The 27,865-nt window shown below is 40.8% G+C and overlaps 2 protein-coding genes across 5 annotated transcripts in view; both read right to left on the bottom strand.

Moving 5' to 3' along the window:
* The window catches only part of HBP1 (HMG-box transcription factor 1), a 29,004-nt gene extending 16,971 nt beyond the window's left edge, over window positions 1-12,033 (bottom strand). For 3 of the 4 annotated variants that reach the window (XM_032873370.1, XM_032873373.1, XM_032873372.1), the window contains exons 1-3: window positions 11,934-12,033; window positions 4,272-4,455; window positions 1,875-2,103 (exon numbers count right to left, since the gene is read on the bottom strand). In XM_032873370.1, coding sequence (XP_032729261.1) covers window positions 1,875-2,103; window positions 4,272-4,455; window positions 11,934-11,948 — 428 coding nt within the window. In that variant the 5' untranslated portion in view covers window positions 11,949-12,033. Of the gene's footprint in view, window positions 1-1,874; window positions 2,104-4,271; window positions 4,456-11,775; window positions 11,889-11,933 lie in introns of those variants that run through there. The other variant, XM_032873371.1, reaches the window with a different exon arrangement.
* Window positions 12,034-20,911: 8,878 nt separating this feature from the next.
* The window catches only part of PRKAR2B (protein kinase cAMP-dependent type II regulatory subunit beta), a 90,556-nt gene continuing 83,602 nt past the window's right edge, over window positions 20,912-27,865 (bottom strand). Inside the window, exons 8-11 of the mRNA XM_032873380.1 lie at window positions 26,349-26,423; window positions 23,969-24,034; window positions 23,700-23,838; window positions 20,912-21,663 (exon numbers count right to left, since the gene is read on the bottom strand). Of these exons, the coding sequence (XP_032729271.1) occupies window positions 21,530-21,663; window positions 23,700-23,838; window positions 23,969-24,034; window positions 26,349-26,423 (414 nt within the window). The 3' untranslated portion in view covers window positions 20,912-21,529. The remainder of the gene's footprint in view (window positions 21,664-23,699; window positions 23,839-23,968; window positions 24,035-26,348; window positions 26,424-27,865) is intronic.

Genomic DNA, 27,865 nt, shown 5'->3' with positions numbered 1-27,865 from the left:
GGCAGCTGCTTAACCAACTGAGTCACCCAAGCGCCTCAAACATTTAGACCTTTATGATATTAGAGAATGGCCAGACTGCTAAATGTCCTTAAGTATATCCGTGCCTTCAGGACTAATTGGGGTTTATTAGTTCTTCTGTTGAACCATTTAAGGAGAAGTAACAATGCAATGTTCTAAAATGTGTATGGCCTAAACATTCTGTAAAAATTAACATGCCATACGTGTCTGAAACACCCAACACCACTGGTCTCTTCATCCCTCTACCTATGCAGGGGTAATGTAAATGGTACCTGTCCTTAACCCCTTGGCAGAATTCAGACATCCAAAGCTTACTAACACAGTTTAACACACTACGAGAAGCTGCATGAACAGCCGCTGACAGTGTGAGGAGGCAGGCCAGACAGCAGAGCGTTGACTCTTGGTCTTGTTCCCCAGGAAGAAGGGAAGCACAGAAGATGCTGCAGAGGATAAGTTTCTATCTTTGGGGAACTACTCCTTTATGTTTTTATTTATATCAATTATCTTCTGAGGGGTTTACTCAACTTTCAGTGAGCTACATTGTTAATTCTCTTAAGTTTGCTGTTACAAAATAAATAAATAAAGTGTTATCACTAAACTAGGAAAAAAAAGTCCAAGAGGAAAGTCAGGGTTTGTTTTTCATTATAAACAAATTTTTAGCTTTTTGACTATTTTTTCTTTCTCAGAAATTTCCCATGGAATTAAACTGAGAAATTTAGTTAACTAAATTGAATTTGTCCTAATGGAGACCAACATCCCACTGAACAGAGGAAAAACAAAATAATTTAATGGGTTGCAAGAAAACCAGGGTTTCACACATGAAAAGTTTATTTTTTAGCAAAGAATTACATTAAGTTAGAAGCAATACCAAAATTCAGTTACTCCTACATCACCTCATATGGACTATATAGTCTGTCTACCCACACGAGTACAAATCCGCCTCTCTCTCCTACAAACTATCATATTCATCTAGGTATTTTCATATAGATAATTTTCTTTTTTTTCTTTTTTTTTTTTTTTAAGATTTTATTTATTTATTTGATAGAGACTGAGAGAGAATAATAGGGGAGAAGCAGACTCCTCATGGAGATGGGAGCCCAATGCAGGACTTGATCCCGGGATTTTGGGATCGTGACCTGCACCGAAGGCAGTCGCTTAACCAACTGAGCCACCCAGGTGCCCCGTCACATAGATAATTTTCTAATTTTAGGGATAATTAATGAAACATTACCCACTGAGGTCTCTCTAGGAATTTTAGTTCAAAGCTTCCACAATTTCATAGCACGAACAACTCATCTGCAGAAAATTTAGTCTGGGTATATGAAATAGTGGTGTTCACCAATGGCAGTCCACTTTTATGATGTTCTAGATTTAACATTAGCAATTACAGTTTTCACGAACAGATAAGGTAACATAAGGTTACATATAATGTGGAAGAAATAAACCTAGACCAAAAGGAACCAAACTCAAGGTTGCTAAGATTTTAAAATAAAACATTTATTACAACTATGGTTTTTTAGACATAGTATAATTTTCATTTCTATAAGCCTAAGTATCTAATAAAAGTATTTCTTGGTCTGGTTTATTTTTTGATGACTTTAATATACTTACAAATATTTTTGACTCTGCGGTTCTCATCCCTTTTATCTACTTCTCAAAGTATGAAATCATGATACCAGGTGAAAAAGCTCTGTAATCACTACAGAAAAAAGAACCTAATTCGAATGACTTATAAATTCTAAATTCAGTAAACCACGCATTAGATGGTTAATAGTATTATTACTTTTAAAACTAGAAAAAAATTGTTCTCTGTAATGACAGACATTTTCAGTAACAAATATAGTCAGTGTTCCCACCTGTTGTAGAACGAGCACTGCATAAGTGGGCTCTGCGGGCTGGTGGCAATATTTGCTAATTCAGTCAGCCAATCCACCTCATTTTCACCGTAAGTATTTTCTGATATGTCTGAGGTATTTTGGTTCCAGGATGGTCTTGGATATTCTTGATGTGAAACATCTGAACTTAGCTGGTATATGGCAGATTGGGTAGGATCACTCTGAACAGCCTGAAGTTCAGGGAGGTCATCTGCAAAGAAACACACTCAAAATTATAAAAAGGAAATTGCTAATACAGGGAATAATGTTAAAAATTACAGCTGGAAGAGAAGTCCTTAAATGTAGCTAATTAATTCTGTGGGAAGTATAAATTTGAAATGTTTTCTTGGATGAGGAAGTTTTGATCTAAAAAATGACACCTTCTACATTCAAGGGTCAAAAGAGATGACAGAAAACAGACCTCTTCCCAGACCAGAAAAAGTTTGTGTCTTCTAACTTCTTTTTTTTTTATAGCTCACCTGGCATTAGTCCATAGGCCACCAAAGATGTTTTTAGGTTAACATGTTAATGAGGAAAAAGGCATTTTATGTACACACATGGGTTTACTCCCGTTCTTTATTACCCTGTTACGGAAGATTACTACAATAATGAGAACAATTTTTAAAGATGAGATCAATAGGTCATATTATAAGTTTTAGGTACTACTTATTCAACTTAATCTATGCTGAATTATTTCTTTTGACTGAAAAATTCTAAACTCAGTAATAACGATTGGTTATGTTTTCTTAAGAGTGTGTTCCCAAGGCTCATGTACACACCACGGCTATGAACGCCAGCGAAGACTGAATTCTAAAAAACCTGTATTTAAAAAAAAGAAAAAGGAGGAGAAGAAAAAGCATCTTACAGGCCTTAAAAAAAACTTCATGAAACACAGCTACAACAAACTGCAGATCCACTGGGTCCCTTCAATATGTAAAACAGAAAATTCTTCTAGCCTTAGGACTCCTGGTCAGCTGTTACTATAAAGTACAGACACAGAATTCTTACTCAAGGCGGACATCTCAGAACAGCCTATTGAAGCCGAAATGTCTTTTTTTTTTAAATATTTATTTATTTATTTGACAGACAGAGATCACAAGGAGGCAGAGAGGCAGGCAGAGAGAGAGGAGGAAGCAGGCTCCCAGGTGAGCACAGAGCCCGATGCGGGGCTTGATCCCAGGACCCCAGGATCATGCCCTGAGCCAAAGGCAGAGGCTTTAACCCACTGAGCCACCCAGGTGCCCCCAAAATGTCTTACTTATTAAGTATTAATTCAGGATATCCACTCAGAAAACGGAGTAGAAGCCATCCCCATTTCACTGAGCAGCTGAAAAACATCACATTACGCAAACTCCGCCCTGTAACTCTCGCACTGGCCTAGCTATTCCCCTTTCCCCACTGCGGACGCCCTTCTTGGACCAGCACTTCTTTAGTTACTGCATAGAAAGGGTTCATTTGTCTTTCAAGCTCAGGAAATTAACTGCTTTTAAACCCAAGCAATGAGGAGGGGTGCGAGTTTTTGCCACCCACTGGCCCTAACTTCCTGATTTCCTCCTGAAACTGGTGGGTTTCTGGTGAGAAACAACTACCCGAACAAAGGGGCGCTCCGTGCTTAATGGCACCCACCACTCGGTGACTCACAGGGCCCAGCAACCTGTCGGCATTCAAGCAGGAAATGTCCCAAGACCTGCAGTATCTCCAAATTCCCAAAGAGCGCAGCAGCACGTAGTCTCCTCTGTCCTATCCCTGGTAAAGGGAAGATAATCACGGCCTCTCAGGGGTTTGTGAACATTTCAGCAAGCCGGGCATTAAATGCAGACAGAGCCAAGCTGAAAAGCAGGACCACAAGCCGTGGCTGCTGACTCTTCAGTACCAACCTCCTAGCAGTGCAATTCCAAGTCCTACCTGCACAAACCTACACACTTCTACCGGCCACACATCCCAAGGGCAGCTTGGTGGCACTGATGACCATAAACGACAGATCCTCCAGTTTCAAGGGTCCGCTGTAACCTGCCCATTGCAGCCACAAACCAGCCATGAGGCGGCCGAGCACAAGGTACTGAGCTCACCAACAGGTTTCAAACATCACAGGAGCCACACGCAGGAGGTGTTTCCGGAGGCGTTTAACGGCCCAACCTTTACCCTTTACCCAGGACAGTGACTTACTTTGATAATTTGTAAATGAGTTTCGATGATGACCATAAATAGCCCAAAGTTATGTTGGTTTTAAGTAGTATTTTACAAGCAGTAACAGTAGAATGCTGAAAACTCCTAAGGTACAAAAACTTCACATACTTTGAAGCAGTTTAAGGTAGGTGGAGAAGTGGACCAAAAAGAATATGAATCTCAGACTCCTAAAAAACTTTTAATTTTGTTTACCAAGCTCCATGTGCTCGTCACAGGAGTTGTATCCAGGTGAGGAGGGCAAGTTTTCATTACACTGCAGCAACTCCAATGAGTCGTTCATGCCTGAAGCGCGCTTGTCCATCACCAGCAGGAGTTTCTGTACTGCATTAGGCATCTGATTTGTCTTCACTTCCCACACCATGTTATGGTGCTCCGACTTCAAATAAAAATAATAAAGGAAAAATGTCAAGTCGTGTGATCTGGAGATTACGGAGGTATCAAATCCGTCAGAGACTCATAATGTTACATCTTTAACGTAATCATGTATTGCCATCTGTATCCCCCTCAAATCCCTAAAGGATCTCTAAAAGCAGGCAGACTCCCTGACCATGTAGTCAGCACTAAATTATACCCAAATCCAAAAGGATTCATATCTTAAATTTATAATACTCTTTTAAGGTGCCTCGTTAGCACATAGGTAGTGTGTCAGTCTCATAGTATTTTCTTTAATAGAATAATAGCACTATTCTATCTACTTTTATTTCTTTAAGAAACTCTGAGACCCAAATAGACCAAGAAAACCATTTTCTCAACTTGTATCTTCAAATTTAAAAGAAAAGTAACAAACTAAAAAAAAGGAAAAGAAAATTAACTTTCCTCAGTTAAATTTTTTAAAAAATGGAAGAAATATTCCATTTTTTTCACTTTTGAAGATTCTATTTCAATTTCTCTATTTACCAACTGTGTTATTTTGTTCTCTTATCTGAAAGTAAAGTTTAACATACTTAAAATAACATTAAGAGTTTCTTAAAATGGCCATATAGTACACTTCTCAAAAAAAAAAAAATGCCATGGGTTGTTTTTTTTTTTTTGCCACGTTTTCTTTATGAAAGTTTGGTACCTAGCCATCATAAAAAGGTACCTGTCCTTATTATTTCTACAATGAGTAATAATCATAGGAAATTTAAACAAATAGTAAATCTATCCTCATCTTAAGCCTATAAAACTATCACAAGGAAGAAAATAACATAGATTTATATACCTACATAATAAGTCTACCAACTAAATTTTGTTGTAAAAGTAAAATTGTGTTTATACCATTTACACTCTGCCTTTGGACAATGATCAAATTGGTTATTTAACTGGGCTGACAGCAGCAGGAATATTTCCTGATTTCTCAGGCTTTACGCCAAAGCTCATTTAAAAGAAAAAAAAGTACTAATACACACAAGAAAACTAACATGACATAGTTTTACCCCAAAATAAAACAATAAAATATACTGCAATTTAAAGTCACTAGAAATCTAGTACTCTAGCCTCTGGTGATCAAAAATGCAGTGAAAAGATGTTAACTGCTCATTATTTATACCAGAACTTTCTAAGCCATGACATAATCACCAACAAGCACTGGCAACACTGACAAATTTTCTTCTCCAAAGGCTTTTTCATGATCTTTTTATTATGAAATATGTTTTCCTAACTGTAAAATACATAATCACTGCGGGGGAAAAAATGGAAAAAAAAGAAATTTTTTAATAAAGAAAAAATTACTTTTTAAAAAGAGATTTACTTATTTATTTTAGAGAGACAGAGAAAGAAGGCTTCTATGGGTGGGGAGAGGGGAAGGAGCAGAGGGAAAGAATCTCAAGCGGATTCCCTGCTGAATGCGAAGCCCTATAGGGAGCTGATGTCAGGATCCTGAGGTCATGACCTGAACCAAAATCAAGTGTCAGAGGCTTAACCAACTGAGCCACCCAGATGCCCCAGGAATACTGACTTCTAATCCCACCAACCAGATTTAGATACTGTTAACATTTTGGTATATTGTTTTACAATCCAATCTCTTTTTCATGCAGACATCTACGATCATGTATTTTCCTCCATACTTTGTATTATACATAATTGATACCTTTTTCCTTAGCTTAAGTTCATAAGCATTTTCCTATGTCATTAATTTTTCTTACAGATTGATTTTACATAGTTCCATAATATACCAAAATTTCCTTATCTCTCCTACTGCTGAACACACTATTCCCAGATTTTTCACTCTTCTAAGTAAGTTTGAATTTTCAAAAAAATACCTGCTTATATCAGATTATTTCAGATTTCTGGAGACACATTAGTTGGTGAATGGCAATTAAACATCTTATGGTTCCCACTGCATGCAGCTAAACTGCCTGCTGCCTTACTTATTTCTAACATTCTACTTCCGGTTCTCTCTGCCTACACCTCTCAAAAATGACCCACATCCTAGCCACTGTTTTAAGAGTCTTACTCAATACTGACAAAGATGTTCTATGGAGTAGTGAAAAGGGCACTGGGTCAGATGTAAGGAGTCATGAGTTTTGATTCCAGCTTAACCACTTACTAAATATCTGATCTAAGTGACTGAGCTTCTCACTGACTCAGTTATCTTCATCTGTCAAACAGCTGCTCTACTTTCCTCCTAGAGGGGATGTGAGGATGAACTGAGACACAGTGAGTCAAAGAAATGTAAACTCTTCTTTACAAAAGGTTTTATCCCTAGACTGACGCAAGGCAACCTTCCACGTACTCTGGGTACTTAATATCCTAAATAGAACAGTTACTGAAAATGTTAATGACAGGAGACGAGAGAGCTCATTTATTCAGCTTCAACAATTTCCTCCCTCAGAAATATGACAAGTTATCCAACACATCTCAATAAAAGTCACCAGTCATGCCATTACTTCAGGCAAGTTAACAGTTCATCTAGAAGATGTCCAAGGCATTTGCAAGAAATGGTACTTTTCCAGTTCAGTACAATTTATTATCTACTAATTAATCACAGTCTTACAATATGGTTAATAGCAAATCTGCTGGAGTATAACAAGTAATCTCCTACAAAACTGGTAGCAACAGAAGATGTGCTAACACAAACTGATTTCTCAAGCAGAACTGGCAGAATCATTATTCTGAACCTCCACTTCACAATGCAAAAATCAAGCAAACTTTAGCTAGATCAATGATTCTCAAGCACGGGATTATGTGTGGTTCGAACAAAATGATGCCTAGGCCCCACCTCCAGAGAATATGATTTCTTTGGTCTGGGGTATGACCCTGTGAGCTGGTTTTTATTTATTTCATTTCCAAAGAATACCAGGTGCACTGTGAGAACAAGTGAGCTAAAAATGATTACTAAATTCCTTTTTATTTAAATATACATATTCATTTATTTAATACACATTATATACAAGACACTAAACTAGCTGCAATTTGGGCCTCAATGATGAACAATTTGTCTTCAATCTCAAGAAATCTATACTTTAGTGGAAACATATAAGCAAATTACCACGGTTCTACAGAGCAGGGCTTGGCCACAAATGGGTAAAAAGGAAGGAAGAAAAGCCTTCCAACGAGAAAAACTCACATGAGCAAACTTGAAGAGTCTGCAAAATAATGGATAAAATAAAAACAACATAGAATCCAGTACCACCAGAAGGGAGGCTGGCCTTTTGTGTCTTGTGGTCATGGATATGAAGGCTGAAAAGGTAGACTGCGCCAGCATCTTCAATCCTAGTTTACGAAAATTGGTTTCTTTGTTTTTGGTACACAAGAGTAAGGGCTCTGAAATTAGGCTGAGTTTATAATCAGATTTACGACTTATTAGCTATGTGTCCTGGACAATCTACTCAAAATCTTTTTGCCTTGTTTGTAAAATGGAAATCAAAAAACACCTACATAGTTTGTTGTAAAGACTCAGTGAGCTAACAAATGTAAAAAGCTTACAGTAGTACCTAACACAGAGCAAACCCTCAATGCCGAGTGGCTACTATTTTTATTAGCAATTATCAGACAAAGGGGAATCACTGAAGATTTTTGAACAGAGGTCTGACGTGATTGGAACTATAAACATTTTCTTTGAGCCTATAAAACAAATCATACTGAAACATGGTATAAGTATGCACAAACATCTCTAACTCATATTTAAGGGAAAATACATTAAAAACAGTGTATTCTCATTCCCAATTCATCAGCCACCTGCTCCCAGCTTCCTTTGCAAGAGTTCTTATAAAAGAAAATTGGTAGTATCAATGCAGATTCCTTATTGAGCAATGCCTAAGACATGAGAGGAACTAATCACTCTGAGTTCTTTGAACAGCAAGTGTTCCCAGTTTAGGCAGCAGGTTTGAAGTCTTTTCATGGAAAATATTCCAACATCTTAAGTGTACACAACACAATTTAACCTATCTTAGTGACTCAAACTCCTTACGAACATCTGTTGTACTATGCTTCACGAGATGTGATCTGCAAAAGCCAGCCAGTGACAATCTTAAACTTGACCATTTTCTCATCTTCTCTTGCTTATGAAGTTCAGAGGTCACACTGTACCTATGTATCTCCTCAGCGCCACCCTTCAGTGTACAAAACAGAGGCGCTCGGGAATCCACGGAAGCAGAGTTGCAACTCTTCTTATCCTCCCCTTCCCTCTGCAGAACTTTTTGGCTTTCTCCGTTTTCCAACTAGATTTTCTCTTCCCCCTGTCAGTGGGTCTTGCACTGTCCCCGCTCACCATTTACAGTACACTAACGTCTCTGCAACTTCTGTCGGTGCTTCAGCCCCTTGTTCTTGTGATCTACCAACATCCCCTCACAACATTCTTATAGGCAGCTGGGGAAAAAACATTTCAGTTTCAAAACAGAGCTACTGCAGACTAACAAAATACTCACCAAGTATTTGTTGAATTTGAACTCTGTGTGTGTGCTCCTCTCACTGCTTAAGGCTATCAAACCGTGGTCTTGAGATAATGCAGGAAGTGCTTCAGCAAGCCTACTGCACAGTAAATGGGAGCCCAGACCTAAGTCAAAAGACTGGAGGTTCCCTCCCGCTCACCATGGAATGTGAGGCAGGCCACTTAACCTCGGCCTCACAGCACCTGCATTTATCTCAATGGGCTATTGGGAGAATTCGGTAAAATAAATGAAAACAAAATTCAAATCCCTAAATGAATGTAAATTTTTTTGTCTCAGACTTTTCTCTGTCAAACTATTTGAGGGAAGCAAGACCTCTGATAAGGGTCCGTTCTCAAAAATTCTCCCCCGCATACATTACGCCAATTAGACATTCATTTTGATAAACAAGCTTCTCTTTCAAATATCTCCTGGTAGAGCTAACCCTATTGTTCATTCATACTTTTGCATACAGCTTTGGTATTACAGGATTTGACATAGCTTCCCTTGTACTGCAGCTAACTCTGCAACTACACCAGGGATTCTCAAAAGGGAAGAGTAAAATTCTCCAGCAAGCTGTGCTTTGAAATGGCATGTCCAGCATTACTAATTTTTATTGGGTGGACATGGGGAGTTTCTATTGCCTTTGTCTGCAAACTGTAGTAAATATCCAACAAATCTTACAGAGGTGGAGAGAACCAGAAATAGCTAAATCTCCGGACAAGTAGGAAATTAGGTTTTACTAACTGCCTACCTCCTGTGTACAGAGCATTTGACTTCCTTTAATTCCATAAAAACCTCTGAACAGCTCTGTGAGCAGTTATGGATGAGGAAAACAGCACTCTGACAACTGAATGTGACCATTTTCTTCTTGAAAAGAGCCAAAAGGCATAGACAAGACAGGCGAGACTCCCACTTAAAAGTGCCCATTGGTCCCTAAATCCTTAGCTTTCCATCCTCAAGGATATCGTGGAAAGGATTTCTTTATGTCCTCCCCTAATCCCAAAGGACTTTTTTACCAAGCTCAAATTTGGGGGGGGGGGGGTGACAGAAGGTCATGCTCAATTAATTTAGATCTCTGACATGAGAAATTGAGATATTTAGATTATAGTGGTCGCCCCTTATCCAAGGCTTCCCTCTCAGTGGATTCAGTTACCCAAGGTCAACCCAGTCTGGAAACAGTTAATTCTCCTGCTGACCTAAAGTCAGAAGGTCAACAGCAGCCAAACTAAGTCACAATGCCTAGGTCATTCACCTCACTTCATCTCACCACATAGGCATTTTATCAGCTGACGTAATCACAAGGGTGAGTACAGGACAATAAGGTATTCTGAGAAAGACCACATTCACACAACTTTTATTACAGGATATTGTTCTATTTTATTACTATTTATTAATATCTAATTTCTAAACTTTATCATAAGAAAAACATAGCATACAAAGGGTTCGATACTATGCCTGGTTTCAGGCATCCACAGGATTGGGAACAGATCCTCCACATGTAAGGAGGGATAAACTAGTGTAGCTTCATCAAGGGAACTGAACAGACGACCCTAACACCCTTGTTAGCAAGCTAAAACAAAAGACAAAAGCGGGGGAGGGGGAGGAGCAAAGACCGAAATGCTAGGAATACATTACAATGTAGATTATTATAAATAGTTAAACAAATATTCACAGATGTCAAAATTATCTCAATTTTTAAAAGGTAATAACTTTAATTCAAAACTAAGGTTGGGAGTCATCTGTTACCGCTGGTTAGAGGGAAATAAATCTACAGCACTTGGTCGGGAATTGCTGGTAGGGCTCCCAACACTTCCTAGTATACACAGCTCCCTATTACCCTCCTCCCGTCTTAGAGCGGCAGCCTGAGCTGAAGACTGGATGGAGTACAGCCTTGTTGTCAGTACTCCTTCAAAAAACGATTCTTGAAGACTGCTGAAGAACGAACTCTAGGTAGTGAAGCACGCGCGGCCGCGAGTGAAATCCCCCAGACGCCGTGCAGCGCTTAAGGAAGGTACAAAAACCGGGCCCCCACGGTCGACTTCGCCTGGATTCTTTTTTGTTTTAATCTGCCTGCGGCAGCAGCATAGATTGGAAGGCGGAGACTGGAAACGCCTGCCAAGCTAGGGCTCTCGGTCACAGAGGCTGCGCCTCCCGGTTCAAGCCAAGTCCATCCCCCACCCTCTTTCGCCATTCATCGCCTTCCCCTCCCCTCCCCCCATCATGTGACCGCAGCCTGGACTCCAGGCTTGTTTTTCCCCTCCGCTCAGCAGCACCGCGCAGGCGCCTCGGAGCCCATTCATTCGAAATGCGTAACAATGAGCCCCGGGGCCCAGCAGCTCCGCGAGCTTCCCAGCTCGGCCCGAGCCCCTCTCGGCCCCCAGAGGAGGAGGCGCCTCACTGGGGTCCCCCAACCCCGGCCGACAGCCCACTCGAGGCCAACCTCCGACCCTCCGCCCACACACGCGAAGTTGAAGTCAAACTTTCCTGGGCAGCCCCGGCGCCGCGTCGGCCCCTTCCCCCCGCCCAGGCCCGCCCCATCTCCGCACCCGGCCCGGCCACCCACCGCGCAACCCGGCCCGGAGGGCCAACCTCGCCGACTCCTCCCAGCCCCCGCCCCCGAGACCCCCTCGGACCCGGCCGCCGCGAAGCCTAGGTGAACTCGCGGGAGGCGCCGGTCCGGCGGGTTCGCCACCGGCAGTTATCGGACGGTTAACTGCTCCCACTGTGAGGGCAGCCTTTGGCGGAAGAGGAGCGCGGACCCGAGCTCGCCCGGCCGCCCGGTCCCCTCGGGATCCTGCCCCTCCCTTCCCCACCCCCACCCCTTCCCGAACTGAAAGACAACAAACCCGCCGCGGAGTGCGGGCAGCCGCGACGCGGGCCGCCCTGGACGCGACAACACCACCAGCGACTCGTGTACCCTCTCTCCGACTGAGGCCGGTCTCTCCGGCGCGCCTTACTGCTCCCGCTGCTGCTCTTACTCCTCAACCGAAACTTTCCTACTTACCAAACCCGTCGCCATTACCAAGTCTTTCAAGCTTCGTCTTCCCCCTCCCCTCAACCCCCCGGGGGTTGAGCCTCCTCCCAGCTCTTTCGCCTTCTTATTGGTCTGTGGAAGTGTCATTCGATCTTTCCCCTTTCCCATTGGGTGAGCGCGTCGTCCGTCTCGGGAGGCGGGCTTGTATTGACTTTTGTGTTGTGTTTACTGGAGAAGACGGTCTGTCAATCACAAGAGTGAGCGCTTCGGATTGGATTGCTGCCGAGACTCCGGGGACCTAAGCCAAACTTTGCCCCCGAAATGACTTGTGGGTTCGTAGTCTCAGCCTTGCTCTGTTCTGGGAAACTGTAGGCAAGAGAAACCGGTTGGACTACATATCCCAGAGGTGCGTGCAGAGCGCTGTCTTGATAGTAAACAAGAGTCATAGGGACACGTGTATCAGCTCGTTTGTTTTGGTGTCTGGGACAAAAGGGAGGGGGCGGAGGAAGGGAGTGTTTTAAAGCTCTGGCCTCTTCTCTTCCTCTGGGCCTCTCTCAGCGCTCGGAGAGCCGCAGTCTCTCGCAGCACCCATTTCGGGCCATAAACAGCCAGAGTCGCTTGCTGTTCGAAGTTTGGCAGGAGGCCAAGGTATTGTTTTAGTGCGAGGGGAAGGAGATGACTGCAGAAGCGGAAGCTGTGCAGCCTCGCGAGGGACCCAGTCACCCACAAATCACAGCCCCGGGCATTATGGGGTAATAAAGGTGGTGTGGCGCTCCAGTGGGAAGAACTAGAATTCCTTTATCCTCAATCTTGCCTGGCCACTCCCCGGACAGCAACTTCAGAGGGTTTCTTCGATCAATTTACGCAGGGTGTGTTGAATGCCAGCGACGTGCCAGTCACTGGGAGGCTCGGGGATGAACGCAGAAAAGTTCGGGGTCTGGTGAATTTACAAAGCTGGAAAGGGGTGGACGATTACTATTGACTTACAGAGACTGAGGCAGATCAAAGCGGTATTTTCCATATTGACCAGCTTGCTCATTGGTTAAAGTAAATAGCAGTACAGTGTGTGACTTAAACTGAATTAGTGAATCATTATCTAAGGGTCTCTGGTGAGTTTTTGTTAACCAGTAACCCCCCCCCCCCCCCCGCAAGACGACTTCCCATTGATGAGAGTGTCTTCGCACTTCGTTGCCACTAGGAGCTCCTCCTTAAGTTACTAATAACTGACTCACCAGAGGAGGGTGGCTTCTTTGGTTTTATAGTTACCTTCACTTTAAACATGGCTGTCCATCACAGTCCACCGAGTCTGTAATTCATGTTTTTACCATTCACATTACAAAGGCATTATTAAGCTTTTTTTCCTTTGAACCTTTAACGTTTAATCATTAAGCTATGCTTCAAGTTTTATATCTTTAGATCATATTTGTATCCTTAAAATTAAGAGGAAAACCCACGTTATTTAGAAATCAATAGTCAACCTACCGAAAAGAGGCGGAAACCATAGCTGATTATTCCTTTAATGACCCCCACCTATACATTTCTTTAATTTTTAAATCTCCCTGAAAGCAATATAACATATCAAATCCCAAGTAACTCTCGCGGGTTAAAACAAGTTTTCAAAAACAAAAACAAGTTTTCCAATTCTTTTAGGGATTTCCTGTTTGAAGACTTGAAGTGAAATTATGTTAAAATCATTCTCTGTACCACAGAATCAAAGATTTACTTCTTGTATTCACAAATAGTATTATTTTTTCCTAAAAATAATTGAGAGCCAACAAAATGCCTAAATTTTTCACTGAGGGTAAAGGACAGGATTTGAATGTATTATCTTTCAGAGATTTATAGAGGGATCCAAAAAAGAATGTGGACTGTGACCCTGTTATTTTCTTTTTTGTCTTCTTATTTTCCCCCTTTACCATAGAGGATTGCTGTGCTGCCTCTCCAGTGTGTCATTTTTTGACAAAAAAAAATGTGGAATTTACCTAGTCATGTAAATTAAAATTTGAATTTATGTTTTAAACCCACTAGGAAACTGAAAAGCTTTTCCCCGAAAAAAATGAGTCTCCCTCTGGCGCCTGGGTGGCTCAGTTGTTAGACATCTACCTTTGGTTCCTGTCATGGTCCAGGAGGTCATGGGATTGAGCCCGGCATTGGGTTGAGCCTTCTCCCACTCCCCCTGCTTGTCCCTCTCTGCTGTCTCTCTCTGTGTCAAATAAATAAATCAATCTTAAAAAAAAAAAAAAAAAAAAAAAAAAAAAGCCCTCAAGAACTTGAGCCACTCCTTTCCCCTATTCATTGGGTAAACCAGGAGGCCTGCCTTTAGCTGAAGCTTACCTCATTTTATTTATATTTTAAGTAGGCTCCACACCCAACTCAGGGCTTGAACTCATGACCCTAAGATCATGAACTGAGCAGAGATCAAGAGTCAGATGCTTAATTGACTGAGCCACGCAGATTCCCCTGAACCTTACCTTATTTTAAAGGGTTTTCTACTTGAAAGTTCTTACTAAAAGCCTTACTGGAGATGTTTTATTTTTTTTTTTTGGTGGACACTATGATGGTAAGAATAATTTCAGCTTCAGATCAAGATATTGTACATTATTATAACAAATTATTTTTTAATAGCCCTGAGAAGTTTTTCCATTCACTCATTCAGAAATGTTTAGTTCCTATTATTTGTTGAACTCTTTGCTACAAAGATATGAAATCTCTTCACATTAATTTTTGTCTAAGTCATTGGGGAGTAAAATTCTGATGCTTCAGTCACACTGATTAAATATCAGTATTGGGAACTATACACCTTTAAAGTGGACAATTAGTCCTGTCTTTTGACTTTCCTGGGAAGCTAAATGACAGTATTAGTACCACATGTATATTTAACAGGTGTGTCATCCTCATTAATTCTTGAGTGACTAATAAAACCAGACAACTCATAACCCAGAGCAAAGATCAAAGTAAACAACTAGTAAGATCTCCTTGAAAATCTTTATATATGCAAATTCTACTCTCTCACTAAAGCAGATATAATTAAGAACACGTAAACAAATCAACTTCTGTTTTCATAAAGAAACATGAAGTGCTGATTTGTTAAAGGTAGTAAAAAAAAGATAAACCCTTTTTAGGGGTCAAATTATACAATATATTTGCCTCAATTCCTCTACTTTTGGCACACCAATAACTACTTTGCTGGACTAAAGATTAAGTTCAAGCACCTGGCATTGTTTACATATTGAGAATATCACTGTTTGAACTGATAAAAAAGGAAATGAAATCACTCAAATCAAGTACACATCTTCCTCAACTTACAATGAGGTTATGTCCAATAAGTTGAAAATCATCTCAAGTTGAAAATGCACTTAACACCTCTAACCTACAGAGCTTCACAGCTCAGCAGAGCCTGCTTTGCTCAGAACACTTACATTAGGTGATAGTTGGGCAAAATCATCTAACAAAGGCTTATGTATAATAAAGTGTAGAACATCTCATGTAATTTACTAAATGCTCTCCTGGATGTGAAAGATAGAATGGCTCTAAGTGAATGGGTTGTTGACCCATATGCTCTTGTGGCTGCCCTGCTCAGCATCATGAGAGAGGATTGTCCTCCTACCTATGGCTAGCCTGGAGAAAGATCAGAATGTTTCTACTGAGTGCACTTTGCTTTTGCACCACCTTGGAGTTGAAAAATTGTGAGTCAAAGCATCCCAAGCTGGGGACCATCTATACTAAAACTAGGAAATGGGACACATTTCCTAAAACTAGGAAATGGTTGAAAGTAGTTCCCCAACTTTTCAGATAGTCTCTCTTTGGGTAGATTATTTAAAAATCGTAGAGGCATCCTTCCATGTATGTACTATACTTTAATTTTATAATTAATTCCAAGTACTCAAGTATATTCAAATTGTAAGGGAATGCCTGGGAGCTAATGATGAGTGCCGTTTTAGAAATGAGTAATATGGTTGTTGTACTTTATAATTCTTGATTCTACTATGAGTTTAAATTTTACTCAGATGACCATAGAGCATGAGTTTGCTTTGATATGTTGAGTGTCTTAACACAATCACATTTAGGAGGAAGAGCCAAAGGGAAAAAAGAAAGGGAAGAATAAAGAATTGGGGGGGGGCACGCCTGGCTGGCTCAGTCAGTGAAGCATGTGACTCTTGATCTCAGGATTGTGGGTTCGGGCCCCACACCAGATGTAGAGATTACTAGTGGGTGGATATTGGTGGTATGTCGATGTTATTGCTGAGGTGGGGAATGCTGGAGAGAACAGACTTGGGAACTGGAAAAAGGGGAAAGGGTGGGTTCAATTTTAAATCATGAGCTTTCTGTGCAAGCAAGAAATTTGGGTACAGAATTCCTAAAAGCAGCTGAACCTATGTAGAATTTAGGAGATCCAAGTGGAGAGGAATAAGCCTGGATGTCCTCAGGACTCAGAGGGCACTACGCTTTGTGGCCTCAATCACCCTCAAAATGTTTTTGTAAGTTGCCCAATTTGGTACTCATGAAAACGTGAGCATTTAGAGAAGGCAACAAAAAAATTCAACTTAATCCTACTTCCTTTTTATAAAATTAAGAAGAAGAAATCTTTCAAATAACTGTTCTCGGGTTTTTCATTGCAAGTTTTCTAGAATAGACCATTCCTGTTATCTGAACCATTTAACACAATCTCCTATGTATTTTTTCCTGTGTCTTATTATTTTAGGCTCTTCTTTATATATTTCCTTTTAGTTGCCAGTCACAAGAACCTCCTTTTAGAGACGAGTCTGATAAAAAGCAATTAAAATCACAGGAATAGTATGCATACAACTCTTTATCACACTGTGGCTACATTTAATATTTTGCTTTCATTTGCTGCCCCCACCCCCCAGCATTTACTAATGTTACCTCCTCCTTCCCCGCCACCATCTCCAATGCATCTTTTTGTCTGAGCACTCAAGAGTCAGTAGGTGCCTGCAGAGCAAATGAGGAAGTGAGCAGGAAACAGGCTGCAGGAACTTTCTTATGAGTATGGCATGTTATGTGCTATCCTGCATATCCCTTGCTCTCTTGCACACGGACTATGAACAAGCTTCCACGGGCTTTCTATGTGTGAACATTCATCATGGATCTAAGAGGATAGGTCTCATCTGCTCACAGGGTAAGCGCTATTTTCCTTCCTCTCCATCACACAAAGGCAAACAAGATTCTTCGAATCCACTTCCACTCCTTCAAGTTCCACAGCCTATCACAATGCGCCGTAGTAGTAAACATGTGGAGGCTATTTAAGTTCAGCCAATTTAAGGAACAATCACAAGGAAAAGGGAGCATATCTTCTAAAAACGTCATTTGTATGCATTTCAAGAACATAGTCGTATGTAAAGGCGTGGCCTCAAGGAGGCAGAGGAGTTCTTGGGAGATCGCTTATTCTCTTGCTCCTCAGCAGGATCTCGGTAGGTTTTCAATTAGGATAAAGATGGAAAATCAGACTGGAAGCAACTTTATCCGAGATTTTTGACTGGTCGTATTTACTGCTCACATGCTCGTTCTTGTTAAGCAAGAAACACTTAGAGGTTCGCTTCCGGGTTGTTGAGGTCAGGAGCCAAGGCTGCTTTTGTCATTTGAGTCCATTTCCGGCTCATACCTAAAACCTTCTCTGGACCCCTAGAGAAAAACTCATCCTCTGTTCTTTGCAGCTGAGAGTAAAAATTCATTTACTTACTGTAACATCTCATAATCGATACTAACAAAATATTTCATATATACATTTGGGGGGGTGGGGAGGGGAGGGTAGCAAGGCTCGGGCTGTGGTTGAATCTGGGGACAACCACCTACCTAGTAAGTGTCATTTCATTTTTATGGTGCAGTTACTTCCACAGCATGCCTCATTACATCTCCCCAAATATAAGTGTTAACATGCACCTTGAGGATTTCTTAGGCAACTTTAGATTTATAAATTTACGGCATAAAAAGGGACAGACGCAGATCTGTTGGTCAAGTAGTTTTCCTCTCAGGGGTCTTAACCATCTGCACTGCGTACTTGATGCAGATTTCTCTATAGGCTCAATATGGGAAAACATATGAGACCAAGAACTGCACAGGAAACCAAGAGAATCAGTGGCCTGGGAGTTCTGCCGTGGCCTCACCACGTAAATGGGCAAAGTCACCGACTCTCCTCATTTACACGGACTGATCTAGGCTCCCACCGTTATTGTTGGGCACATAAGACCTCTGCCGATATCTGGTAAACTTTATTGTTTATGTTTCCATAATTTGCTATACTTTTAGGGTCTTTTTTTTTTTTTTTTAAGTACCTGGGGTAAGACTAACAACTATATAGTTTCAGTTGCTCAACCAGTTTTGCTGCCTTTAAAAATATCCCGGAGCAGGGAAGGTTGTCTCAACTCCTATTCCAGTTTGTTTTGGTCAGAATTCTTTCTGATATTCAACATCAAGCCACACTTCACACTCTCTTAATTCCAGAAGCCAGAATTCCTGATAATTCTATTTCTCCCTTATGCATGAACAATTCCATTTCTCCCTTCAGTATTAACATTTTATTCAGATAGAATTGCTTCTTCAGTTATTTAACAAAGCCATGGCTTATCCAGATGTATTTCTTACCCTTCTGGGCTTACACATGAGTTTTTAAGATTGCCATAGGTTGTGCCATTTGCAACGACGCGGATGGAAGTAGAGGGCGTTAGGCCAAGCCAAATAAGTCAATCAGAGAAAGACAATTATCGTATGACCTCACTCATATGTGGAATTTAAGAAACAAAACAGAGGAACATAAGGGAAGGGAAAGGAAAAATGAAACAAGATGAAACCAGAGCGAGGCAAGCCATAAGAGACTCTTAATTGTAGGAAACAAACCGAGGGTTGCTGGAGGGGAGGTGGGGTGGGGGCATGGGGTAACTGGGTGATGGACATTAGGAAGGATATGTGATGTAATGAACGCTGGGTATTACATGAGACTGATGAATTTAAATAAAAATTTTAAAAAAGAATGCCACAGGTCACAAATTCCTTGTTCTAAATGTAATATTGCTAGAGAAAATTAGGAAAATTTCTCTAGAAAGGAAAAGGACTCAGCATTTAATCAGACATATTTCAATCAAACCCAGAGTCCTCTACTTCATGTCCCATGCCTCCCTCGCAGAATTTCTACACATTTTAAATGGTCTGCTAGTTTCTAACAGTAATCCAAGCATGTTCACCCAACTTGTGTCACAGATAGTGTTTGTTACAACATAGGCAAGTCCTAGTTCATAGTGACATGCAGAACAGCCCCCCACACACACACTATATGAAACAAGGAGAAGCACTTGCGTTATTACAATGTTCTTCCAGAATAATTCGTAGCTACACAGAGCGTATCCTTGAATGAAATTTCAATGGAGGATCTCCCAAGAGTAAAGAATCTTGGTTTGTGACTGAATGATGACATCACATCCACACGTCAAGTGTGAGTCAAATGTTTTTATTAGATGCTTCAACTTGTAAATTCCCTAGTTAGTGACACATCTCTGGTGACCTACACAGCCAAGCTAGTCTGGAGCACACTGCGATTGTTTAGATCGCATATGACTAATAGTTAAAATCTGTAAATCCCTATTGCCATAAAGAACTATACTCTTTTCTTGCATTCGGTCCGGGGTGTGTGTGTGTGGGGGGCAATGGCTTTCACATGTACCCCCTGTCTGTCCTGCTTCTCACACGGCACAATATGCACCATCCAAATCCCAGGACAGAAACACAACACAACACAAAACAAACAAACAAACAAAAAAAAACTTCATTAAAAACATTTTATTATAAAAGTGTGCTTTATTATAAGGTAAATTTAAATATAACCAACAATACTGAAAATAATGTAACTGGCATTTACAGCCTTGGTCAGAGTTCTTTATTAAACAGGCATTTGTTTGCTATTCCATGAATAGTTAACAATCAGCTGATGCAACAAGGTATCTTGAAAAAGTGGATAAAGAGTACAGAATGATGAACTAGGAATCTGGGGGTTCTTTATGGTTTTTCCTTGTTTAACAGACCTGGCTTTTAAAATAAAATCTGAAATAGAAAACAAGTCATCTTCATGTCGTAAGCTCCCTTCCTACAAGAAAGTTTGCAAAATTGTTAAACGGTGTTCTAAAATGTGGCTAAGTTATACTTTACATACTTTTTATATGTACATTATTTGATGAACACATTTTAAACCGTATTTTCATTATATATGTAAGACCATAAACGTTCTCTAATAACATCACACTGTAAGAGCCACAGACTGTTTTTACCCAGGTATATATATTTCTTTAAAACCTGCTTCCCAAAATGCAATTGTTCATTTAAAAGTGAACAACTGATTAGAACTAACCTCTCCAGACACTGGGGTCACATGGACATAGAAACCATGTTAAGAATAATACTGCTTTGGCTGAATGTAATTCATCTTATGTGGCAGAATAATAGGCATATTATCAACGAAAACGTATGAAGTCCATCCTGCACTTTCGAGTCTACAGTCACACAAATAGCAAGGACATATGGATGGGGCAGAAATTCCTTTTATCTTTATACCTGGTTTTGCTTATAAAAATTTATTCCTATTACCTTTAAAGAAAACCCATGGGAGAGGTCTGCCTAGGATTGTATTATGTACACCTAGTGAAGAACAGAGCTATATCCCTGTGGGCATATTGACGAGGACCCCAAAATATTTTTGGTATAGGAGAGGTCGCTTTTGTCCTTTTCTTTTTTTTTTCTTTTTTTTTTTTTCAGCATATGTAAGATCTCCAGCTTCTAGAAGAAAAGTCTAAATAGCATTAAAAAAAACCAAAAACCATTTGTGACATTAAATGTTGAACTCAAACTTTTAAAGAGTACAGAGAACTACAAAATGGAAAAAAGCAGATATATGCTTTATGAGGAAATTGTGTTAATGATCTCTCATCTCAAAGACTCTTCCCTATTATCATAATGACTACATTCTCATTCTTAAAACCACTGGAGTATGGAAGTTACTGACATTATGCCAAAGACGTCAAAATGTACTTTATTGCAAAAATATAAAAGGTCTGAAAATTGCATATGATGTTTTCTACCATTTCACCGTAGTCCAAGGCCAGCACATAACTTATCAAGCCTGAAAAACTTGAAAAAACAAAAATGATTAAAACTGTACTTACTATATATAGTTAGTTGTAAAAAGAATGTGATGTCATGCTGTCCAGCATGAGTCACTGCCAAGGTCCCTTTCCATGGGCACAGTCACTAACACAGCAACCCCGGGAAGTCCAAACGAACACGTATCACCCACGGCAGTGTCCTTTAATTATCTTCTTACACACAGATACTTTTGGTATATTACAATCATCTGAATGAACCTTTCACTCAAATCATAATTTTGTGGAGTACAAAGTCATCTTATCAGTATGTCCGTATTCTTTTGACCTATTCTTTAGAAAGTGATGGTAAAGCCTATTGAGTATTAAATCACTACTCTGTTTACAGATACACTGTAAAGGTAAAAAAAAAGGAAAAAAAACCTGAAATCACAGAAAATGCTTGGCATCTACACAAACACATTCTCAGTGGACTAACCACTACTGCGGAATTTTGTCACTACGGGTCTTGTCCATACTTTTGCTTCATGCAGTGGGTTCAACAATATCCATGTTAGTTCCAAACAGAGCAACTAATTGTTCTTCATAGGTGGCAATGTTCCTTTTCATAATTTCCATGCAAGGTCCCAAAAGCCTTTCAAATGCCTGCACATCCATAGCTAAGAAAAGGGGAGAATAAAAGAAAAACAAATTTAACATCCTTTGCAAATCTGAAAAATTCCCAAGTTATTTACTATGCCCATTCTGCAGCTATCAATAACGCAATGGCATTTTTAAATATATATCAAATCCAAGGAAAGGGCATAAGGATAAAAATGTTCCGCTTCAGAAAGTAAACAGTCAGTACTCCTCTGATAATCTGTGCATTTCTAGGTTGGCTGGGAGGCTCCTGGTTTATGGTAAGAAAAAAATGAGGGGCTGTTATGGTAAGGCCTTGGAATTTTTAAAAAATAAATTAGTTTTGATGTCACCACCTCAGTAATATGAACTCCTTAAAGGTGGCAAGGGATTTTTTTTCTCTATTGTTTTCCCTTTGTTTTTTTCCTCCACTGTTTCCCTTTGATTTTTTTTTTTCTCTACTGTTTTCCCAATGCTATGCTGTAAAGACCCAGTGTTACCTTTTGTAATATTTTACTCTTTTATCCTATTGTCTAGTCAATTCTAAATGGCGGCCCAAGTGCTTTTGTCTGCTTTATGTATATGCTTTATGTCCCCTTCCCTGCTTGTCCCCTGCATGTCTAAAAACTCTATAATATACGTGTGGGAAATATCACACCACCACAGAAATACAGATTTAAGAAATACATACCTACATACACATATACATCTATATATTTCTTTCTCTCTCAAATTTGCAAAGGTACAAAAGACAATGTTTGCAAGAACAGAGAAAGTGGACATTATTTTACTGTGGTAGCATGTAAATTAGTACAGGCTGAGAAAGCTGGCAGTATACCTCGACGGCATGAAAAGAAAGTGTATCCTGAGAACATTCCTAAGGAAAAATCCTATATATGGGAAAGTTATATGCGCAAACAGACACAAAAACTCTCCCCCACACCCCAATATATGGGGCCCAAACCCCCAAAATATTTGCCAGTGGGAAATGCCTGCATGACTTACAATGTGTATTTTACCTCACACATTACAATTTGTTCAAATAGAAATAAAATGAGCAAGTGCCTGATTAAGCTACAGTGAATGGAAAAAAGGCAGTTGACAAAACCTTAAAACCAGAAAACCCCCGCAAATAAAAAAAAAGGATGAGAAGGAATTATAACAGGATTGGGGGGGGGAGTGGAATGGGTGACTCCTAGTTTTTCCTATCCTTTTCTGTATTTCTCAGGTTTTCTTTAACGTGAATAACTGTTACAGAAAAAAATTAATGGGGTTTCACTCACTTTACCTTTACCTTTCCTCCTGTCTGTACTGAGGAAAATTACCCATTAGTTCCTACCTACCTCCCCTTTCATCCAAATGTAACACTTGATTACTATTATACTTCCTGAAAGCCTTTCAAAAGGTGACTTTCTAAGGAGTTAATTCTGAAGATGCCTGCAGACCTGAGGACGCTACGTTTATTCTACGGAACTGCACGTGAGAACACAGAGTGGATAATCACTGTGGAATCAATTTTCTTACAGTGTCCTCTACGTGGACTCCTCCTGGCTTCCATAAATTCTGTCTCCTAGGTCAGAGGGAGGTCTTCCAGCTGAAGGTGGCATCTGTGATGACTTATCGTTAACAGCTGGACAACAAAACCGTCCTGGGTTTGACAAACCCAAACCTTCGTTTCGTGGGACTAGGTCTATTTCCACAGACCCTCTGGCTTTGCCCACAGACCTGGATGGATGCTATAAAAATACTGTTCTAGCTGGCTTTCTTTTTTTTTGGAGGAACACAAACTTTACTTGAAAGATGAGACCTAAAGCTTCATACTCCGAATTCTTTATTAAAACAAGATGTTCTTTCGTGCCTGTACGGAAGAACAAAATAGGGATGGGACGATCTGTAAAGAAAAAACGAAAGGCTCCCACAAATGGATTCCATAAAGCAATGAATCGTGACCTTGTTCTCTTTTGTGGTGACTGTAAAAGTTGGGGGCCCAGTGAGATCGTCGGCACAGGCTCACGAACACACGGAATGCAGGTCTCACGACTGCAAGGAGAGGCATGTCCACCCCTGTGACCCTTACCTAAACATTTGACGGTCCCAATGGCGTGCGCAGAAGCGGCCCGAGGTTTGTTGGTGACCAGAGCCAGCTCTCCGAAGTACTGACCCCGAGAACAGCGAGCGATTTCCACGGCGCCGTTCTCTTCCACTTCTGACTTACCCTGACAAGGGAAGGAAGAGTGTGAGCCGTGACTCAACTCATGAAAACTCCGTTGATCGTAGGGTGAGCATCAGAAAGGAAACCTGGTGCTCTGTGGCCAACGTGGCTTTTTAGGACTTGCCAACACTCACCTTCCTTTTCATAGTGATTTTCACTTCGCCTGACTCCACGATGAAAAAAGAATCCGCCAAATCTCCCTGTAAGAAGGAAACAAAAACAGAGTGGGGGAAATGCAGATTTCGTTGCCCGCAATCCTGTTGGCCTCTTGCAGCCCTGAGATCCACCCAGCTCCATTGTACGGACGATCTGCCGGCACAGTGAGGGGCCAGAGGACAGAACATCTCGCTGTCTACATTGAGAGGCCATGATCAACAATTCTAGAGTAACAAGCTCACCTTCAGTTTAGAACATACAATATAATGATTTGGTATTGTTCAGTTATTTATTTCATGTAAAATTATTTCAAATAATGAACTCTTCCCCATGGCACTTCTGGCTAAAGCTAGCCAAGGAGACATGGCAAATATGGAGACAAAACAATGTCTACAGTCCCAGATGGCAGTGCCGTGTCCCAGCACGTCCTGCTCTGCAGGCCAATCCTGTGCTCCCCAAGAAGCGCTCAGATGCGTACCCTGTGTCATCCTCTGATAAGAAGCATTAGCATGGGGCCCAGAGAGAAACTCTTAAGGAGGAGAAAACAACCGTACATATCGGGAGGCAGCCCACGTGGGCCCTAATGTGTTACTGATGCTCTATCCTACCCTGGGGCCTCAAAAAGGCTTCTGAAAGGGTTGCCATTTCTAACTACATTCCTGCGTTCTCTACTTTTTGTTTTTGGATGAACTCTGCCCTGATTTCCAGTGATGCCTCCTGAAGTAAGTAGTGTAGTATAGATGACAGCAAATACTGACTTTTCTGAGCCTCCAAAGTGATTCTAGAGAAACTTGGGAATTTCAAAACTCTTTACATACATTTCAAGAAACAATTCATAGAAACACATACAATTGTACATACAATTCAAGAAACGCAGTATCAGATTACATCACAAAAATGTGGAGTCTAGATTTATGTAACATAGATATTTATAAATGCTTCAGAGATAATTCCTAAAAATATCTTCAATAAACCCTAAGTGTAATATATCTATAATCCTCTCTTACTTTGTATCATACAAGCATCCTATTACATTTTCAAGTGTTTAAAATCATAATACAACTGTTGACTGCTATGTTATTGTTTTTTCAGATTTTGTTTTTAAATAATGTCTAAGCCCAATGTGGGGCTAGAACTCATAACCCCGAGATCAAGAGTCACATGTTCCACCGACCAAGTGAGCTGGTGCTTGATCATTTTGTTTTCAAAACATGCTCTAAAGGCACACAGAAGTGACAACACAGGGCCGGTGGGTTGTGCCAGCATTGGATCGTAGGGGTGATGGTGTGCAGTGTAGGGACACCAGAAGCACTGGGAGAAGGGGGGAAGGGCACGGGACCTCTGCATGATCACTGCAACTTACCATGAATCTGTAACTATTTCAAAATAAAAGGCTAAAAAAAATCATGTCAAAAGTGCTCTGTGCTCGGTTATTTTTCAACTTCCATAGGAAAACCTTGGTCTTGTTCTCTAATTTGACTCCACCTCGTTCCAACCCCGGACTATAATCGGTGTGTGCACGCGTGTGTACAGGAGAGAGAGACTGATTTACTTGTGTATTTGCCTCCAACACAATTATTCGTGCCTCAGGCTCACAGACCTTGCATCTCGTTCCACATATACCAAAAGACAATACTTAAATGTGATACAAAAATTAGAGAACCTTAAAATCTGTTGAAATCATTCACGCAGTGCTTAGAACTGTAGCTAAGAAATACGGGCACTATTGTCCCTCTGCTCTATCTGCGAACCCCGACTGTCTTCATAAATCCTACTTCTCGGTAGCTCTGTCGTAACGAAGGCGTGTAATCCTACCTGTTCCAACTGGGATCTCGAAGAAGCATTTGGGGTGAAATGGCACGTCGGCCCCCATTTCGTGCCCAGAAGCTGATACAGAACACAGTACAGTGTGTTCCCTTCTTGATTAACTTTATCAGGGAGCAGCCCCGGGAGGCTTCCTCCCGAACTGATCATGCAAAACTCTGCGGGAACTCCCGGTGTGCCTTCTGGGTGAGTGTTATCACAAGGAATGTGCTGACCTGTTTTTTCTGATTGTTAATGACAACTTACCATAGATACGTTTGAATTTCATCACGTACAAATATACAATTATCCAGAAATCCATCTGATGATTTAATACATATTCATCAGGAGTTAATTATATAAATAAAAATATTCAAATAACTTAATGGCTGTAAATTAAACCACTTTCAACAGGTCTTTTGGTGGACGTGATATTCATTTAATCCACCACTACATGCTGATTATAGACACATATGAAAAATTCATCAAGATCGGCCTTGTGGAAGAAACTTTTGGAATAAAACCCTAAGCGGAATTACCTAAAAAGCACTATACCTGAGCAATGATCTGTTCTCCGTCGTTGTATACTTTGGTGCCTATCACATCTACCACTTTCAGGCGTTCGGAAACCTTCAATGGAAAAAACATATGATTAAATGGACTAAATTAAACAGACTAAACTTCTATTTCAGAACGTAAAAATCGGTAGCCTCGAGGCCAAATAAACAGAGCAGTGTGTGGGTTTGTCTGTGTGTATGTTGTATTAACTGACAGCATTTAAAAAAAATAGGTTTCTCAGGAAAATCTGAATTCTCAGCTTCTCTTGAAAAATCAGGGGACTCAGAAATACCCAGGCCACATTGATGGTGCATGGCTAACAATGGGCTGTGGTTCAGCAACGTTCTGGAGCAGGAGCCCGAGCCCAGCCTCCGTCCCACCCTGGCTTCCTCTGCTCCTGCGCCTTACCTGCCTAACTCTGAAGGCATGTGGATTTCCAGCCCCTAATCTTTCATTTTTAAAAGAGATGCCACGAGACACAATCAGTGTGCCTCTTACACACACTGTAATGTGGCCAAAAACTTTACCAGGCATGTACCGACAACCCAACAGAGGGAAATTTCAGGAGATGAGTCAGTGCTAATTCTAAGGCTCGTGGCCAGGATGCAGGAATGTGGGGAAGGCACGGCAGGAGGAGATCGGGAACATGCTAGGTTCGAGATGTCGATTAGACCTGTGAGCACTAATGTCAGTTATGCAGTTGGATAAACGCGTTTGCCATTCGACAGAGGGACCTTGCCTGGCGATGGCCATTTTAGGAGATATCAACATATAAGCAGTGTTTAAAGCCAGGGCATTTGACAAGTTCGCCAAGTGAGTAAGCGTAGCCTGAAAACAGAAGAGACCCTGGAAGGCCAATCTGAAGAGGAAAGGGGAAGGGAGGGTAAACAGCAAGGTTGACTGGGAAGGAAAAGACACACCATCTTTAGAGAAGCTCTCCCTGTGAAGGCGTAACTAGTGCCCCTGCCCACATTTCTGCCATTACTTCAAGTTTGCTTTTACTTTTTCTAAGTTTTTATTTAAATCCCAGTCAGTTAACATACAGTATTATATTAGTTTTCAGGTGGTCGATATAGGGATTCAACACCAGTGCTCATTACAAGTGCCCTCCTTAATCCCCATCCCCCCCGCCCCGTGACCATCAGTGTGTTCTCTAGAGTTGGGTCTGTTTCTTGGTTTGCTTCTATCTTCCCTGGGCTCATCTGTTTTGCTTCTTCAATTACACATGAGTAAAATCAAAGGTATCTGTCTTTCTCTGACTGACTTATTTCACTCAGCATTATACTCCCCAGCTCCATTCATGTCACAAATGGCAAGATTTCATTCTTGTTTATGGTTGAGTAATATTCCATTGTGTGTATGTTTACATGCGCACATATACCACCTCTTCTTTATCCATTCATCCGTCGATGGGCACATGGGTTGTTTCCATAATTTGGTTATGGTAGATAATGCTGCTATAAACATCGTGATGTGTGTATCCCTTTGAATTAGTATTTTTGTATTCTTTGGGT

The sequence above is a fragment of the Lontra canadensis genome, unplaced genomic scaffold, assembly GCF_010015895.1.
Source record: "Lontra canadensis isolate GAN:19392208 unplaced genomic scaffold, GSC_riverotter_1.0 scaffold48, whole genome shotgun sequence".
In the NCBI taxonomy this organism is placed as follows: Eukaryota; Metazoa; Chordata; class Mammalia; order Carnivora; family Mustelidae; genus Lontra; species Lontra canadensis.
This window is presented reverse-complemented; position numbering and strand designations above follow the sequence as displayed.